This window comes from Podarcis pityusensis (genome assembly GCF_964106645.2).
Source record: "Podarcis pityusensis genome assembly, chromosome: 2".
Classification (NCBI taxonomy): Eukaryota; Metazoa; Chordata; class Lepidosauria; order Squamata; family Lacertidae; genus Podarcis; species Podarcis pityusensis.
The window spans coordinates 43,704,408-43,723,648 of record NC_138029.1 but is presented as its reverse complement, the minus strand read 5'-3'; the positions used below and the strand labels follow the sequence as shown (position 1 = coordinate 43,723,648).

Genomic DNA, 19,241 nt, shown 5'->3' with positions numbered 1-19,241 from the left:
TGTGGGTCGGTGGTTTCCATGTCCCAGAGATAAGCAAGTTATTCGTTCTGGATGGAGTCACTTCCCCTTGAAGGAGCAAGTGCACATCTTGGGGGCACCCCTAGATACATCTCTTGTCACTAGAGGCCCATGTGTCCTCTGTGGCTAGGAGTACTTTTTACCAGCACCACCTGGTTTATCAAGCCACGGCTGTTCCTGGACAGGGATAGCCTGGCCATTGCAGTGCATGCACTGATAACCTCGAGGCTGGATTACTGCTGTGCACTCTGTGTGGGGCAGCCCTTGGGCCTGGTTTGAAAATTATTGCTGATGCAGAATGAGATGGCCAGACTGGGGGCACATGACCGACACTTGCCCTGGCCTGGCTGCACATTTACTACGGAGCCAGGATCAAGGTTCTTGTGTTTGCAAAGCCCTGAACAACTTAGGTCCAGGGTACTTTACGGACTGCCTAAACCCTATAGCCCAGCTTGATCATGGAGATATTCTGTGGGAGCATTGTTGACAAGGCTCATCTGACAGCAACAAGAAACTGAACCTTTAAAGTCATCTGCCCAGTCATGTGGAATGCTCTGCAAGCACCTTCTGGTTTTTAAAATTATTATTATTGAATTGTTAACCAAAAGAAGTGCAATCATAACAAAGAATAAAAAATGTAAACCATAAAGCATCACAACCTGGAAGGCCAAAACTACAAAGGTACAACACACCTCCAAAGGGAAATAAAAAGGCACCTTCTGTTTTAATCTTTAATTGTCTGCTGGAAAAAAGTATGCTGTCAAGTTTTTGCAGGCAATTAAAAAATATCCATGATAGTTGATCTCCAATTTTAAATGTTTTTTATTGTATATTTCTAAGTTGGTTGTAAACCAGCTTGATAGTTTTAAAAATATAAATAGCAGTATACAAATATTTTATGAATACATAAATGTAAGGCAGCTTTCCATGTTCCTATATCCTTTATATTATAGATAAACTTCCTTACAAGTGAAATAGCAAATGCTTAGGTAGTAGTCTAATAGCACAAATTTGCTTAATGCAGTGTTGGCCAATGATTTGTCACCTAGGACCACTCTAGAAACCTTTGCAATTGTGCAAACATGAAGGCTAGAAATTTGTCTTTTAAAAACATGTTCGTATTTTACTAACTTTTACTTAGAGTAGACCCATTGAAATTAATTGACCTAAGTTAGTCATGGCTATTTATTTCAGTGGGTTTGCTCTGAATAATGGTTGGTTGAATGTAACTCATAAATGTATTAGGGGCTCTCATGCCTAAATGACTTTAGATCCGTCTCAACTCAGAATGAGAATTCCCTGGCCTTCCAAGCAGGTTTTTTTGCCTCAGGTTTTCCTGAAGCTACATGCTCATCCTCCATATATGTTGGGGATTACTGTATTTTTCTGTCTATAGGACACCCCCATGTATAAGGACCCCTCACCATTTTTGGGAACTCAATTTTAAGAAAATGAGGGGAGATGGCCCAAAGTTGTTCAGCTTCTCCCCCCCCCCACGTAGCTGCGGGCAGGAAACACTCCCTAGATCGTTTCCCGCTCACTGCAGCATCAGAGGAAGCCATGTTCCCGCCACCAGTGTGCCACTTCTCCCCCCCCATGCCACTATCCGTGTATTGGACGACCCCAGTTTTTTGACATGATTGTTGAGTCAAAAAACCTCATCTAATACATGGAAAAATACGGTATTGTTTCCTGGAAAAAAAGAGACTTAAGAATAACTAAATTGCAAACTCTGGCACACATGAAAGCTTGGATTCTCAAAAAAAATGAAAGAAATAAGAGTTCTGGAGTTGCGGCTCCTGCCATAATATATTCTGACTGCAGAATATTTAATTCCCCACTCTGCATGGATGGACTAGTTGTTTTGGAAGTATGTAGTGGGGAAAGGGGAGGTCCGATTTGGGGGAGGTGGGCTTAAGTGTTGTTTCTCTGGAAGGAAGTGAGAAGAATGGGAACTGACCGTATGGCATAGGCAGAGACTCACCAGTTGCTGTTCTCCTCTGTGTCCTAACAGACTACCCACAGAAGGGAAAGGTTGGTGACACCTATAAACTTCATAGCTCCGATGAAGATGAGGACGGTAAGTGTTGTGGTAATTAGACTTGCTTCCCAGATCACAGTAGTGATTTTAAAGTAAAATACATTTTAAAAAAAACTCCAACCCCAACAACTTTGCTTTTTCTTTTCTGGCAGTTGCCCACAATGAAGAAACAAAAGCAATTATAGCAACCAGTTGGCCACCTTAAATGATCTGGTCTTAAATATTTATAGAATGTATATGTCATATATTTAATCTTGCCACGCTCAGAACACCTTCTTGGAGCAGCATCCAAAGCCAACAAGCTCCCCTACAGGGGTCTGCAGCTTTTGGCTTGAATAGCAGAGCTAGCCCCAAATTATAGGACCCTGTTTTAACAGGAAATGTTGACTATGAAGTCCCAGGCACACATACCAGAAACCTCCTGCCTCAGTGTTAAGAGAAACATTGCCAACCCTTCGTCCTACTAAGGGCGCTCACTTCCAAGCTCTCATTATGACTTGATTATTTGTGTGAGGATGTGGGAGGCTACAAAGGAGACACTTCTGCAATGGATGCTTTAGTTTAGTTTCCTGCATTGCAGGGAGTTGGATTAGCTGACCCTCCGGTTCCCTTCCAACTCTACAATTCTAGGATAAAATATTGTGTTCAGCACTCTTGGGTTGGAGCAATCCCGTGACCCAGCTATGACACAGAATCAGATTCCTCAAACCCGGGTCAGAAAACCTTTGACCCTCCAGATGCTGTTGGATCCCAACTCCCATCATCCCGAGTCAGCATGGCCAACAGTCAGGAATGATGGGAGGTGTAATCCAACAACATCGGGGGGGAGGGGCAACACAGGATCCATACCCTTCAAAGGAGTTCCCAGGCTTCAGCCATTTGATGCATGCAGGAGACGGTTAACAGCCAGATTGCAAAGTGTATCCTTGTTTGTTGCATTCGTAGATGTGGATCTGTGCCTTGAGAAGAAATTAGAATGTGGATACCATGCCAACTGCAAGAACAACTCCTGTATATGTGTAGATGGATTCGAGAAGGTCCCCGAGAAGGGAAATGCCTGCGAGGGTAAGGGTTTTCTTGCTTGAGATGCAGCATGTTCGCTCCAGGCACGGCAAGGACTTGACATATAGAGCTGAGAGCTACAGCAAGGGCACAAGTCTGGCTGTACATGGGGCTGTGCACAAGTTTTACAACCAGCACCAAACCTAAGTGTACCATCTGGGAATAAAAGAAGGAGGGCTTCTTTCAAGCAAACGCAACACTCCTCTCCTGGGAGTGGGGAGCCTGCACCCCTTAGCCTAAATGGGGAGCCGGTAACTGCTGAAATTTGCTTGTTGGGGGAGATGTCATAATTTAGTCTTCTTAATTTACTTCTGGCAGCTGAGTCTGTAACACAAGAGTGGGGAACGACACAAAAAGCAATTGCTGCTGCAAAGTGAGGCAAGGAAGACGGCCACATTGTTTTGCAGCATCCGCATCACAACATCCTCTAGCTGTGCCTCCAGTTCATTACCTTCTCGCTTGTCGCTTCTGTGGCTGAAACTAACCTAAAAACTTGTTACTCTCTCACCCTCTAAGCTGGAGGTTCCTCGAGTTGTTCCAGATGGCAATTGCCGTTGAAATCTGGTGTACTCAGCAGACATCTATTAACGCTAGCCATTTTTTTTACTTGAATGGGAAGCCCTCTTGTCCCTGCTAACAGCCTGGCATGCCAGCTACGATGCTCTTGCAACCCAACACTTGAGAATTGCTGCTCTAAGTGAATGCTAACAGCATGCTTCTTTGAATGGCTTAATCAAGGCGGATTTTCTAGAATGGCTTGCCTTTCTGCAGCCATAAGCAGTTTCCTGCTTATCATGATGTGGTGGCTCAGGTTGGGGGCCAATTTGCTGTGTTTCACCTAGAAGCAGATTTCTCATTGCAGACATTGATGAGTGCCAGAAAAACACTTCCATCTGTGGACCTTATGGAAGTTGCATCAACACCAAAGGGGATTACGTTTGTAAATGCAAGCCGGGATTTGTGAAGAGCATACAAGATGACAAAAAGCTATGTAGAGGTACAGCTCAGAGAGAATGCAACATTTCTTTCTTACCCGGCCAAAGGAATGCATGGGCAATGGCACTTCTTCATTTACCACAGAGTTGCAATTAGCTAGTGATGTTAAATATGTTGGGGCCAGAGGATGATCTGAGCACATCTGATGCTAACAGACCTCAGCATGACCAGTACTTGGAATAGAGATTGCTTGGAGGGCTTTCGAAGCCATTCTGAGCTCCCTGGATGAAGTTTGGTGTACAATTCACTGATAAAACATGTGAAGTTGAGCTTCTGTAATGGGCATGTTTGGATATGGAGGATCAATGAGGCCATATTTCATATGACTGTTTGTAACATACCTGTGCACAAACCTACCATATGTAAGATTTCTGTGTTCTTATATCGGTTATGTGATGCCAGAACAATCATCTGCCTTCACTGTCATATGCACTGTTACACATTTTACAGGGATTAAAACTTTTGTGCATGTAAACTGTGGATTTCTGCATAGCATAATTCACATGCAGTTGCCTCTTGTCAAGTCAACACAGTTTGTAGAGTCTTCCTGGGGCCATATTTCCCAGATGGATTGCCATTTCCTCCCTTTCTGTGAGCCTTTTTGAAGGAAACCTGGCAATAGATGGCTTTAATCTAGGACATTTTTTTTATCCTTCCTATCTTCTCCAGTATCCTCATTCCCGTCCGTTCAAGAGGTGCTGTAGGGATGAGAAACTTGCTTCTCTTGCCAACTGGGCCAAAACTCAAAGGAGAAGCTGCCATCAGGGTTGACTCCAGTGTACTCAAGAGACTTCCATTGTGTATGTGGAAGTTTGTGCACACAGGGACTTTCCAATCCTATCAACAGGAGAGGATTTGGCATATTCAAATGGGAAGTCCTTGTGTGAAGCATCTTCCAGGCTCAAATAATAATGCGGACCCTTCCTTTGTCAGTATCATTCTCACCCACGTGACACTGAAAGACCGTCCCACAATAGTTTTGCAGTTCAGCATCAAGAGGCCCTTCTGATGGAGAACTAGCGCCCAAAGGAACGGTTCAAGGCATATACTTTAGCCTGGGTGCAATTCATGTGGCTGCACTACACTGCAGATTTGTTGGCACCCAAGTTGAAAACCTATCTTTTCCAGAAAGCCTTTGTAGATGCCTATTTAACTGCACCAAGTCTTAACTCCATTTGTCAATGTTATTTTATTGTTTATTTGTTCTGGATCTGCTGTTGCTGTATTTTTATTTTAAGTCTGTGATTGTGCCCTGGTCTGACAGCATGCTCTGATGAAGGTCAGGTGAGAAATCTAAATGAATACACTGTTTTACAGAATCATCGTAAAAATGTTATATGGGGTGATAGTCAACTAAGTTTAACTCAGAGTAGACCTATTGAAATTGATGGGCCTGACTTAGTTGTGTTCGTTAATTTCAGTGGATCTGCTCTGAATAAAACTTGGTTGAATTTCAGCCACGGAATAATGCGGAATGCATTGCAGCAGAACTGAATTCACACAGTTGAGATTCTATCTAGTTGCCTTGTCCCCAAAGACACCCCCGGTTGGCTCAACAGATTGCTGAATGCTAGGAGACAACTTGGTTGTTTCTTACTTCCTCCTCCCGTTTCCCTTTTCATATTTCTTATTCTCATGTTGTTGTTGTTTCTCCCCCACTCCTTTTCAGATATTGATGAATGTAAACAAAATATTTGTCATGAAAGTGCCAAATGTGAAAACGTCGAGGGGAGCTTTCTGTGTACGTGCCCATCAGGGTACTTCCAGTATATGGATGTTGGACCTTTGGGTAAAAACATCACAAAATGCAAAGGTAAATTCTGGTGGAAGAGGCTAGGAAATGGGGGAGAGGGCAGGGGGCTGTGTTCTAAGGGGAGGGGGGAGGCTGACATTGTCAAAGGCCACGATGTGTAATAACATAGACCTAGAGTCTAGATAATGCAGGGTGGGGAGATGCATACATTTGCCTTCTGTTCTTACTTTAATGTAGCACTATTCCCAGTTTAAATCCGCATGGGAAGAATTGCAGAAAAGGTCCATTGATTACTTCAATACACTGAAAACACTTACCTTGCCTTCCTTGCCTCAGTCACTGGCTCCCTGCATGCAAAGACAATTTGATTCCAGATGTGTTAACAGTGATCATTTTCTGCTCAGACAACATCTAACTAGGCTACCCAGGTGCATTATTTCCTTACAACTTCCATCAACGGCTCATCTCCACAGGGGTGTCTAGTTTCCACTCCCCTGGAACTCTGCTTTGACAGATTCCCCTTCCAGCCTGAGAGATTGACTGACAACAATTAACCACCCTCGGCTCTCCACTTCTTCAGGCTCCTTCAGACCAGGCAGTGATGAGGAGCTTTGTTTCAGCAGCACTCCCGGGGCTTGTGGCTCCAGAACGGCCAATCCTTGCTGTGTAGGGCCTGTATGGCCAGGACAGCCAGGTGTATCCCAGGGGAAAGAGGCCTTTTGCCAGCACTCTTCCCACATCCCCAGGTGTGTGCAGCAGCACTAAGCCGGGAACTCAGCAAACCACAACTGGAGGCCACACGCCGCCCTTGAAGAGAGGAGCCTGGTGGGAAGGATGCAGAGTGGGAGGGGTAGAATGGGGAGCCAATCTGGATGGGGAGGAGCAGAAGGGGAGGGTAGGCCTCTGCAAGTGGTTAGGCCAGACATCTGATAAGGGCTGTCTGTCCTGTTCTCTGGCAGCCCAGTGTGTGAGGAGGAGGCCAGAAAGAAGAAGAGAAGGAAGGGGGTAGCAGAAACAGAGAGAAAGGGGTATGCCGGCATATGGGCCCCAGCTAAAAGAAGGATCCCCATCTTTCCCTTCGTGTGCTGTCGCAGTTCCCAGCCCGTCCTTAAAAAGTTGGGGCTAACTCCTCCACCACTGTGGCCAGCATTTGAAAGCATGGAAACAAGGTTCCATGGCTGTGAGTTCTTGTAGTCTGAATTCGTCCACATGTGCTGGAACCTGTAGGTCATTTCTAAACAATGGACAGCATTCGCCAGTGGATTTATTTTATCCTTTTCTTGCTCAAGGGTGGAGGATTCAGGAGAGACCAAGGGAAGTACTTCTTCACACGGCATCGTGGCTTTTGCTTCCGCAAGAGGCAGTCGTGGGTGGCTTTAAAAGAGCATTAATAATAATAATAATAATAATATTTTTTTATTTATACCCCGCCCTTCCCGGTTCAAAAACTGGGCTCAGGGCTGCTAACAACAAATTTAAAACACTTAATTGTAAAAGCAGCATAAAATACAGTACAAAAACATGAATAACAATAAAATTCAAAGTTCAGAAATCAATTTGGGGGAAATCCATCTAATAAGCATTAGATAATCACCAGGGCTAGCTGGCTGAATTAGTCCTACTTGGGCCAGCGAGGAGGCCAGGGGAGAATAAAAGGGGAGGGGGAGGGAAGAGAAGGGAAATAAAAGATCAGGCTGAATTCAAATTAAAGGCCAGGTGGAATAGCTCTGCCTTACAGGCCCGACGGAAGGAGGTTAAATCCTGAAGGGCCCTAGTCTCATGGGCCAGAGCATTCCACCAGGTCGGAGCCATCACTGAAAAGGCCCTGGCCCTGGTGGAGGATAGTCTGACTTCCTTAGGGCCTGGGACCTCTAAACAATGGTTATTCATGGACCTTAAGGTCCTCTGCGGGGCATTAGACAAATTCATGGAGGGGAGAGGGCTATGGGAGGCTCCTAGCTATGGCGGCTACGTTCTCCCTCCACTGTTGGAGGCAGTATGCCTCTGAATGCCAGTGGCTGGGAATCGCAGCCAGGCAGAGCACTGCTTTGCTCAGCTGCTGCTTTGGGGCTTCCCATAGGCATTGTGTGAGAACAGGGTATTGGACTAGATGGGCCATCCAGGAGGCTCTCCGTAGGTTCTTAATGTTCTCCCAATATGTTATTTTACTCTTTTCTAAGAAACAAAACCAAGCTGGCTGGGGAAAGACCCAGAGCTGGGGAGGGGAGGGGAGTAGAGGTGGGTGGGAAGGAGAATCTTTCATTTTGAAAAACAGAATGTTGCTTTCAATCACAGTGAATTATTTTCCCAATGTGCTCTAGTCACAGTGACTTGGGGGATAGCACCTCCTCCATGTCCCCATTTTTGCCCACAAAAAGGAGGGGAGAAAATTTACCCACCCCCCAAAAGTAAAGTCTGCCATTGCAGAAGAACCACCACATATATATATTTCCGAGATTTGACAGGCTTCATCCCCACAGAAGGAGCAGCTAAGCCTGCGATTTGCATCCAATTCTGGCAGAAAATAACAAAGTTAGGGACTTTTACTCTTTAATAAAAAAGCAACCTTTAAATGTTCCCTAAACAAAAAACCTTTGGAAGGATCTACCTGAAATTTGGCAGGCTTAACCCACTGTTTAGGGGTTCATTTTCCTGCAAATTTCATCCATTTATGTGAAAAGGGAAAGAAATTATAGTTATTTTTATATTCCCCATTATAGTCAACGGGGACAAAGCAGAGCTTTGGATTTAACAGATCAGTTTTGGACCTAAAAATTGAATTAAATTGGAATGACACAGAGCAGATTTGAAGTAGACCGTCCGTATAGTAAAAGCCATGGTTTTCCCAGTAGTGATGTATGGAAGTGAGAGCTGGACCATAAAGAAGGCTGATCGCCGAAGAATTGATGCTTTTGAATTATGGTGCTGGAGGAGACTCTTGAGAGTCCCATGGACTGCAAGAAGATCAAACCTCTCCATTCTGAAGGAAATCAGCCCTGAGTGCTCACTGGAAGGACAGATCGTGAAGCTGAGGCTCCAATACTTTGGCCACCTCATGAGAAGAGAAGACTCCCTGGAAAAGACCCTGATGTTGGGAAAGATAGAGGGCGCAAGGAGAAGGGGACGACAGAGAATGAGATGGTTGGATGGTGTTCTTGAAGCTACCGGCATGAGTTTGATCAAACTGCGGGAGGCAGTGGAGGACAGAAGTGCCTGGCGTGCTCTGGTCCATGGGGTCACGAAGAGTCGGACACGACTAAACGACTAAACAACAACAAAAATCTGCTTCCAAGCACTACAGAAAGAAGCTGAATCTTGTGGTCGCTGCATGACCCTAATACATATCCGTTGTTTGGTTCAGACATATTTAGCTACTGCCACTCAAACAGGAGCTGCTGTAGCCATTATGGGTTACTCAGTAGAAGGAACAATGTATTGTGCCCCTGGCTCTCAAAAACAGCAAGCAGAATGTGAAAGGCTTTTTGGAAAGGGGTGGAGAGCAATACCTTCTGATAATTTGTCCTTCTTTCCCCAGAATTCAGCTGCCTGGAGCCTTCAAGTGATAACTGTTCAGATGAACAGGTGAGTCCCTAACATTGGACCTTGGAAATCAAGACCAAATTAATTTACATGCATAGGCTTTCTACTGACTTGGGTAATTGGCTGCTGTGTCGAGAACTGCATATATCTGGTTATTTGAAAAAAGAACCAAATCCATCAAAATTCTCTAAGGAAAGCTGCATTACATTGCATGTATAAATGATACAAATTGTGAAGATTTGGATATAGTGTTTAATTGGCATACTTTACATTAGCTATGGGAAGAGGCAAAAAGTTGTTCATGGCACCCTGTAACCATTGGAAACTTGGTTGCTGTCATACACTGATGGTGGAAATTCCCTTGAGGTACTTCCCACATACACTTAATCATGTTTGCACTACCATCTTAAGGACTAGAAACTTTACCAAAAAAAAAAAAAACCTTAGCTGAGATTCTCAGGAAGCTACATTTCTATAGAAAGTCCTGTCCTGTTTGTCCATTGAGACAGGGCAGAGGGGGCTATTCATGATTTTTAAAATAAGGCCTTGTGGAATTTAAACCCCAGGAATTTCCTACAAAGATAATTAGGTAAAGGTAAAGGGACCCCTGACCATTAGGTCCAGTCGTGACCGACTCTGGGGTTGCGGCGCTCATCTTGCTTTATTGGCCGAGGGAGCCAGCATACAGCGTACAGCTCGTAGAATCATAGAATCATAGAGTTGGAAGAGACCACAAGGGCCATCGAGTCCAACCCCCTGCCAAGCAGGAAACACCATCAGAGCACTCCTGACATATGGTTGTCAAGCCTCTGCTTAAAGACCTCCAAAGAAGGAGACTCCACCACACTCCTTGGCAGCAAATTCCACTGTCGAACAGCTCTTACTGTCAGGAAGTTCTTCCTAATGTTTAGGTGGAATCTTCTTTCTTGTAGTTTGGATCCATTGCTCCGTGTCCGCTTCTCTGCAGCAGCAGCAAACAACCTTTCTCCCTCCTCTATGTGACATCCTTTTATATATTTGAACATGGCTATCATATCACCCCTTAACCTCCTCTTCTCCAGGCTAAACATGCCCAGCTCCCTTAGCCGTTCCTCATAAGGCATCGTTTCCAGGCCTTTGACCATTTTGGTTGCCCTCCTCTGGACACGTTCCAGTTTGTCAGTGTCCTTCTTGAACTGTGGTGCCCAGAACTGGACACAGTACTCCAGGTGAGGTCTGACCAGAGCAGAATACAGTGGCACTATTACTTCCCTTGATCTAGATGTTATACTCCTATTGATGCAGCCCAGAATTGCATTGGCTTTTTTAGCTGCCGCGTCACACTGTTGGCTCATGTCAAGTTTGTGGTCAACCAAGACTCCTAGATCCTTTTCACATGTACTGCTCTCAAGCCAGGTGTCACCCATCTTGTATTTGTGCCTCTCATTTTTTTTGCCCAAGTGCAATACTTTACATTTCTCCCTGTTAAAATTCATCTTGTTTGTTTTGGCCCAGTTCTCTAATCTGTCAAAGTCGTTTTGAAGTGTGATCCTGTCCTCTGGGGTGTTAGCCACCCCTCCCAGTTTGGTGTCATCTGCAAATTTGATCAGGATGCCCTTGAGTCCAACATCCAAGTCGTTGATAAAGATGTTGAATAAGACCGGGCCCAAGACAGAACCCTGTGGCACCCCACTAGTCACTCTTCTCCAGGATGAAGAGGAACCATTGATGGGCACCCTTTGGGTTCGGTCAGTCAGCCAGTTACAAATCCACTGAGTGGTAGCATAGTCAAGACCGCATTTTACCAGCTTCTTTACAAGAATATCATGGGGCACCTTGTCAAATGCCTTGCTGAAATCAAGGTAGGCTACATCCACTGCATTCCCTTCATCTACCAGGCTTGTAATTCTGTCAAAAAACGAGATCAGGTTAGTCTGACATGACTTATTTTTCAGAAATCCATGCTGACTATTGGTGATCACAGCATTCCTTTCTAGGTGCTCACAGACTGTTTGCTTAATGATCTGCTCCAGAATCTTCCCTGGTATTGATGTCAGACTGACTGGGCGGTAATTATTTGGGTCCTCTCTCTCCCCCTTTTTGAAAATAGGGACAACATTTGCCCTCCTACAGTCTGCCGGGACTTCGCCTGTTCTCCAGGAATTCTCAAAGATGACTGCCAGTGGTTCTGAGATCACATCTGCCAGTTCTTTTAATACTCTTGGATGCAGTTCATCTGGCCGTGGAGACTTGAATACATCTAAACTAGCCAAGTATTCTTGTACTATCTCCTTAGTTATTCTGGGCTGTGTTTCCTCTGCTGAATCATTTGCTCTAAATTCTTCAGGTCGGGCATTGTTTTCTTTATCGGAGAAGACTGAGGCAAAGAAGGCATTGAGGAGTTCAGCTCTTTCTGTGTCCCCTGTTTGCATTTCACCATCTTCTCCTCTGAGTGACCCCACTGTTTCTTTGTTCTTCCTTTTGCTACGAACATACCCATAAAAGCCTTTTTTGTTGCTTTTAACCTCTCTAGCAAGCCTGAGTTCATTCTGTGCTTTAGCTTTTCTGACTTTGTGTCTACACGTGCTGGCTATTTGTTTGAATTCCTCTTTGGTGGTTTCCCCCCTTTTCCATTTTTTGTACACATCCTTTTTTAATCTTAACTCAGTTAAAAGTTCTTTAGATAGCCACCCTGGCTTCTTTAGGCACCTTCCATGTTTCCATCTCATTGGTATTGCCTGAAGTTGTGCTTTTACTATCTCCCTCTTAACAAACTCCCAGCCATCATGAACTCCCTTTCCTTTTAGTATTACTGTCCATGGGATCTCACCCAGCACTTTCCTAAGTTTTTTGAAGTCGGCTTTCTTAAAGTCAAGAAATTGAGTCCTAGTATGCTTGGCTGCTCCTTTCCGCTGTATAGTAAACTTCAGAAGAGCATGATCACTCGCGCCTAATGATCCTTCCACTTCTACCCCACTAACCGGGTCATCAACATTGGTTAGGACCAGATCTAAAATGGCTGTTCCTCTTGTTGTTTCTCCCACTTTCTGGACAGTGAAGTTGTCTGCAAGGCCAGTGAGGAATCTGTTTGACCTTATGCTCTTGGCTGAGTTTGACATCCAACAAATATCCGGATAATTGAAGTCCCCCATTACTACTATCTCCCTTCCTTTTGCATGCTTGGCCATCTGTTCCAGGAAGGCATCATCTATGTCCTCCGTTTGGCTTGGGGATCTATAGTAAACTCCCACAATGAGGTCACTGTTATTCTTCTCTCCCTTAATTTTGACCCAAATGCTCTCACTTTGGCTTTGAGGTTCTAAATCTTGGATCTCTTCACAGGTATACACATCCCTGACATATAATGCCACTCCTCCTCCTTTCTTGTCTGGTCTGCTTCTCTGAAATAGATTGTATCCTTCCATTATTACATTCCAATCGTGGGACTTATCCCACCAGGTTTCAGTGATGCCTATTATGTCATATTTAGTTTGCTGTACCAAGAGCTCAAGCTCATCTTGTTTATTTCCCATGCTTTGCGCATTAGTGTACAGACATTGAAGTCCATTAATCATTCCCCCGTGTCTCTTATTTAAGGATTTTTTCCTCCCACCACTAGGTCTGCATGCTGTTTGCTCCATTTGGTCTATGACATTTGGATGATCATCTTCATCAATTGATAGACTCCTACCTTCAGGAGCACGGTCTCCCTCCCCCACATTAGTCAGTTTAAAGCCCTCCTGATGAGGTTTCTGAGATTTTTGGCAAAAACATTCCTCCCAACCATTGTGAGGTGCAGCCCATCGCTTGCCAGAAGTCCATCTTCAAGAAACTGCAGTCCATGATCTAAGAATCCAAACCGTTCCTGTTCACACCATTTGCGAAGCCAGCTGTTCACTTCCACTATTTTTCCCTCTCGTCATGTGGTACAGCTGGTCATGTGGCCAGCATGACTAAGCCGCTTCTGGTGAACCAGAGCAGCGCACAGAAACACGTTTCTCTTCCCACCGGAGCGGTACCTATTTATCTACTTGCACTTTGACGTCCTTTTGAACTGCTAGGTTGGCAGGAGCAGGGACTGAGCAACGGGAGCTCACCCCATCATGGGGATTCGAACCGCCAACCTTCTGATCGGCAAGTCCTAGGCTCTGTGGTTTAACCCACAGCGCCAACCTTCATGCTAATGCCCATGAAACTACCAATCCATCCAAAGGCTTTACGTTTCAGCTGAGGGGTAACAATTAATCCATGAGTTATGTAGCCACAGAGTTAAAACATCTGTGATTTGCTTCCCTGAAAGCATCCTCATAAAGCCCCGGCTTAGTGAAAGTGGGAATGTTTAAACTACTTTAGAGGGAAATTTGAGCATTGCTGTTAAATGTCAACAAAATACTGGCTGTCACTTTGTGCCCACTTGTCCTAAATAGGTGTTGTGCGCATGTAGCTGTGTGCTGGATTATAGCCATTTGTCTTGAATCTCGCTCTCTGCATTTCCTAGGGCCTCTTTCCTCTTGCATTTGTGACGCAGCTGCTCAGTCCACAGCATTAGCCCTTTGCAGCTTCCCTCTCATTGCAAAGAGCTGTTGTGGGGGCCGTCTGTTCAGTCTGGGACTGAGGCCGGGGCAAAGGACTTAAAGTACGTCTCATGCCATGACCCTGATCTGGATCAGAGTCTCCTGGCGCCAGCTGTTTGTTATTTTAAAAATCAAGTGTACCAGCACTAAAGAGATGTGAATGCTGCTTCCTTGCTTCGCCCGTAGGCTTAAACAGGCGCAGCAATTTAAAGTTTTGTGGGGATTGTTTTCCAGGCACTCCTCTGTGACTTCAAAGCAAAAAGGAAGCATCTCTGCGATTCATTGCTGGAAATGCAAGGGGCAACAGACGCAAAGAAGCAGCTGCAGGTATGTTTCAAGCTGGTTTCTACTTTGCCTTCTCTAATACTTTACTCCAAAGGTCAAAGCTGCAGGGCTTAGCAGAATGTGCTGCTCTAAAAATAAGTGGAAACAGAGGCCAACATGTAGTGCTTTCTAGCCAACCATCACTTCCTGTCAGAAAAATGGTGCTTCATACATTTTCCATGAGGAGAGGATATGTTTTCCCACTGAAGCAGTAATTGCAACAAATGGGGAGTCTCTGCAGGGTGTACCCATATAGTACAAGTCTGCACAGTGCAGGAACACATGCAAATGTTGCACATGAAGCTGCCTTTAAGACCATTTTAGTAAGTGACTCTCAAATACACACACGCACACACACATACATATGTGTATCTATATATATATATATATGCGCATTTCCTGCCCCTGTAGAGCAAGCGAATGAGGGAAAGCATATTTTTTTAAATGACCTGGTTCTACTTTCCATTTCACACTAACAATATTTGCAAGTGAAACATCCCAGACCAAAAGGTTGTCTAAACAAAATGGTTGTGGTCTAGTTCTGGGTGCAGGACCTGTGAGCCCTGCAGACATTGCTTTTGACATCAGCTGCTACATCACAGACCACTGGCCATGTTGACTGGGACTGACGGGCATTGGGGTCCAACAACATCTGGAGGGCCAGAGACACTGGTGCTGGGAATGTTTAGCAATGGGTCAGATAGAATAATAATACCAAAATACAGCACTATCAGTGATTAAAGATTCTTCTTAAATCTTAAGGGCAAAATTTCATTCAGTTTTCCCCCATGCACATGTGCAGCTGTGCTTTTCTTCTCACACACGCTGGTTGTGACCTCCTCTTCACCGGCTGTTCTGCCTAATATCCTCTCCTCTCTCCTCTCCAGCAGCAGTTTTTCCATTTATTTTACAGTGGTGCCCCGCAAGACGAATACCTCGCAAGACGAAAAACCCGCTAGACGAAAGGGTTTTCCGTTTTTCGATGCGCTTCGCAGGACGAATTTCCCTACGGGCTTGCTTCGCAAGACGAAAATGTCTTGCGAGTCTTGAGATTTTTTTTGCTCCCCCCCCTTTTTCTAAGCCGCTAATAGCCGCTAAGCCGATAAGCCTTTAATAGCCGCTAAACTGCTAATAGCGCTAATCCGCTAAGCCGCTAATAGGGTTGCTTCGCAAGACGAAAAAACCGCTAGACGAAGAGACTCGCGGAACGGATTAATTTCGTCTTGCGAGGCACCACTGTACTTTATTTATTGTTGAACTATACACAGCCTTTTAGGACTCATGAGCCTTTTAGGACATGAGTGGTGTACAAAATTTTGGGCCGCCTCCAATGTTAGTCCTACTCAGAGCATACCAATTGAAATGATTGGATATGACTGACTGAGGTCCATTCATTTCAAAGGATCTTCTCTTGAGTATAATTTAGCTGGAAACAACCCTTCATAAATCGTCGTCATCATCCAGTTAAAGCCATATTGTTCTGACTTAATCCTAAATAATAGCAGCTAAACACCACCAGCAGCAGCCATTAAAGAAGTATACTGAAACAAAAACATTTTAAGTTTACATTCCCTACCACCGCACTGTGTACATGTTTATGGAGCCCTCCATCCTCCCTGTACTCATGCAAATGTTTGCACAATATTGGCAAGACCAGTTCAGTTTACAGGGCTGAATTAGATCAATCCCAGCTGCGTCAATTTTTGTTTATTTACGAGCATTAAAAAAAAATGGAGAGGAGGCTGGACAAGCTTCAACTAGTAGTCGGTAGACAAAACTTCTATTCGCACATCAAAATTTGGTGTATTTCCATTGGTAGCTAAGAGGTTAACAATAAGCCACCATTGGAACAATTAACTACCAGAAAGCTATTGCTGTTCACAACGTGAGCCAAAATAAACATTACTACTTTAGTCAATTGTATTTCTTCTGAAATGCAAAATATCAAGTGAGATAACACTCAGACCATATGCTGGAGGTGTAAATGACTATCAGACTTTGAAAAGCTGGTATTAGTGGATCAAGTTCATTAATTTTGTTGAATTAATTAAACAAAACAATTCAAATTTAATTTTGAATAAATGTGCAAATAATTGTTCCTGTATTGAACTGCCATAATGGTGGCAGCTTTTTCCCTTGAGAGCTGATGACATCCTATCTTCCTTCTCAAGAGTCTGCTGGCACTGCTGGATGACCTCGTGGCTCTGATGCCAAGTGGAAACAAGGAGCAAGGGCACCGTTTCGTCACTGAGATGATGGAAACTGTGGAGGTCCTGCTCAGAGTTCTAGCATTCGCTTTACCCAAAAACACTGTGAGCACCGGGAGCAGCAATGGAACAGGTTGGTGTGCAGAGTGTTTGCAGGTGACCTGAGGGTTCCCTCGGTGACAGAGGTTGGGATTTCCCTGTCCCGTCCCCCCCATTGCAGGTGTATCTACCCTATCTCCCAGGCGTAGCCTTCCAGATGTTGTTGGGACTCCAACTCCCATCAGCCCCAGCATGCATGACCCAATGACCAGGAATGATGGCTATTGGAGTCCCTAAGGCACCTGAAGTGCACCATGTGGGCTCCCTTGGCTGTGCACCCTGTGACCCTTTCAGGGTGGGTGAAATATACTCAGAGTCGCAAAGTGATTTCATGCTCTTTATTTAGCTCATAGTGGTGAGGAGGAATGAATGAAAGTCCCCTCAAAGTATTTGCTTTATATACATTATTTACACAATGGGCTGCACATGATTGGCTAATTCTGGAATTCTACTGTAAGCCAATCAGGTTGTGGATTCACTTATATCTGGAGCATGATTGGGTGGTTCCTGCCAACCAATCATACTGCTGCATTGTTCTAGGACCAATCAGACTGCTGCATTCTGAATCCTATTGTTCTAGGACCAATCAGACTGCTGCAATTTGGATCCTATTGTTCTAGGACCAATCAGACTGCTGCAGTTTGGATCCTATTCAACTCAGTACATAACAGTGGGAAAGGCTGGCACTGGAATCATCAGGAACGTTCTTCCCTCCTTTCCCAGTTCTTTTTTGTGGCATGCAAGATCTTTCCCATGCTGGGAGAGACTACAAGTGGAGTAGCTTTTGAGGAAAGTGACACATGTTCCTGTGGTGTTGTCTTTTCTGCTGGCTGTCAAACTCGGCCGGGGTTTTTTTTCATTCACTCCAGAGTTGACCATGGACATCAGGACAGCTGGGAACCAAAGCCAGAGCCCAGCATGGCTGCTGCAGGATTCTATCCAAATGAAGCTAAACTGGGAAGCAGCAAGCAAAGAAGGTGAAGGTAAGGGAACCCCATGTACACCACAAAGGGGCTGGAGTGCAGATGCAGCTGTGGCCCGCAGCAAGAGGCCTTCAGCTGACAGGAAAAGCCGGGAAGAGGCAATGGAGAAGAGCTAGCTTCCCTAAGGATGCAACTTCAATGGCCAGGCTTTGTATTTTGTGGTGGGGTAGGGCGATAGAGATGGGGAATCCACATTTCAAGGCACAGCTAATTTATGTGTGTTCACCATCTGCAGGTGATGTCCACATGCAAACAAGCCTGTGTATGCCTGTGGAGCTCCATAACTAGATCAGAACTATGCCATTTCATTTTATTGTTACTATTTTGAATGGTACTGTTTTGTACAGTGGTACCTCGGGTTACATACGCTTCAGGTTACAGACTCCACTAACCCAGAAATAGTGCTTCAGGTTAAAAACTTTGCTTCAGGATGAGATCAGAAATCGTGCTCCGGCGGCGCGGCAGCAGCAGGAGGCCCCATTAGCTAAAGTGGTGCTTCAGGTTAAGAACAGTTTCAGGTTAAGTACGGACCTCCGGAACAAATTAAGTACTTAACCCGAGGTACCACTGTATATTGAATTTAATCTTGTAAACTAACTTGAGGGCTGCTTGGGGTGATGGAATGCAGCGCTTAGAAATCCCTATGCCAGAGAGTCAACCTGAGGCGCTTGTATCTTGTTTTACAAAGAATGCAAAGTTTCCCCAGTGCCAGGGATGGGGAGCCTGTGGCTCCCTCGAAGTTGTTTCAGCCCCCCACCAGTGCTAGTTAACATGGCCTGTGGTCAGGGATGATGGGACTTGTAGTCCAACAGCAATTGGAGAACCACAGGTTCTCCACAAATAGCTCTATTGCTGTCAAGGTGTGGGATGCAGGTGGTGAATGCTTGAGAGCAGCTCCCTCGATAGCCAGTCTAAGTATGTGTTGGGAGAAGCAGAAGTGCTTGGGGCATTTCAACTTATGAGACAAAAAAGAAAAAGACAACTGAGTGGAAAGGCCTGTTAAAAAGCTTTATTTTAAGAAAAACAAATGGTATGGAGAGATTTGCCCCCGCCCTTCCTCTCTCATAATAAGGGTTACCAATAGGATTGGCAGAATATTTAGGGTGGGCAAAAGGGAGTATTCTTCTTCACATAGCATATACATAATTTCAGGAACTTCCTACATAGTGGGTCCACCTTTGATAGCAAAATGCAGCTTGCATGTTCAGAAGCTCTGAATGCGTACCACATCCCAAACAAGAGTAGACTCTTGGCGCCCCAGAGGCATGGGCTTCTGAGGAGCCATCGTTTTGCAGCAGTGGCCAGGCAGATGCTCTGAGGATCCCATAAACAGAGGAAGAAGGAATTAATCCTCTTCTCTTCTCTTGCTCATACACACCATCTACAATTCCAAATGCTGGACTAGATGCACCTTCAGCCTGCATAGGAAACTGTTTTGCACTGTTCAGGGCCATTGGTCCTTCCAGCTCAGTGCTGTCTGCACCCAAAGTGGGGAGTCGGGGCTTTTCTGTCTAGCCTTTGAAACTTTCCCACACTGGACCTGTTTTGTACCCTGATTGCTTTTGCCTGGCCGGAATGTGTCCTTGAACTCTTGATAATGCCTTGGCTGGCTGGAGGGTGTGTGTGTGTATAGAAACTAGCCTACTATACAAAGGTGAAATTTGC

At 44.9% G+C, this 19,241-nt stretch overlaps 1 protein-coding gene across 2 annotated transcripts in view; it reads left to right on the top strand.

The window, feature by feature from the left end:
- Positions 1 to 19,241, top strand: part of ADGRE5 (adhesion G protein-coupled receptor E5) — a 52,897-nt gene that overhangs the window by 23,586 nt on the left and 10,070 nt on the right. Inside the window, exons 3-10 of one of the 2 annotated variants that reach the window (XM_080996019.1) lie at positions 2,033 to 2,098; positions 3,005 to 3,124; positions 3,984 to 4,118; positions 5,787 to 5,930; positions 9,406 to 9,452; positions 14,198 to 14,290; positions 16,459 to 16,627; positions 17,463 to 17,576. In XM_080996019.1, the coding sequence (XP_080852145.1) occupies positions 2,033 to 2,098; positions 3,005 to 3,124; positions 3,984 to 4,118; positions 5,787 to 5,930; positions 9,406 to 9,452; positions 14,198 to 14,290; positions 16,459 to 16,627; positions 17,463 to 17,576 (888 nt within the window). The remainder of the gene's footprint in view (positions 1 to 2,032; positions 2,099 to 3,004; positions 3,125 to 3,983; positions 4,119 to 5,786; positions 5,931 to 9,405; positions 9,453 to 14,197; positions 14,291 to 16,458; positions 16,628 to 17,462; positions 17,577 to 19,241) is intronic. The other variant, XM_080996020.1, reaches the window with a different exon arrangement.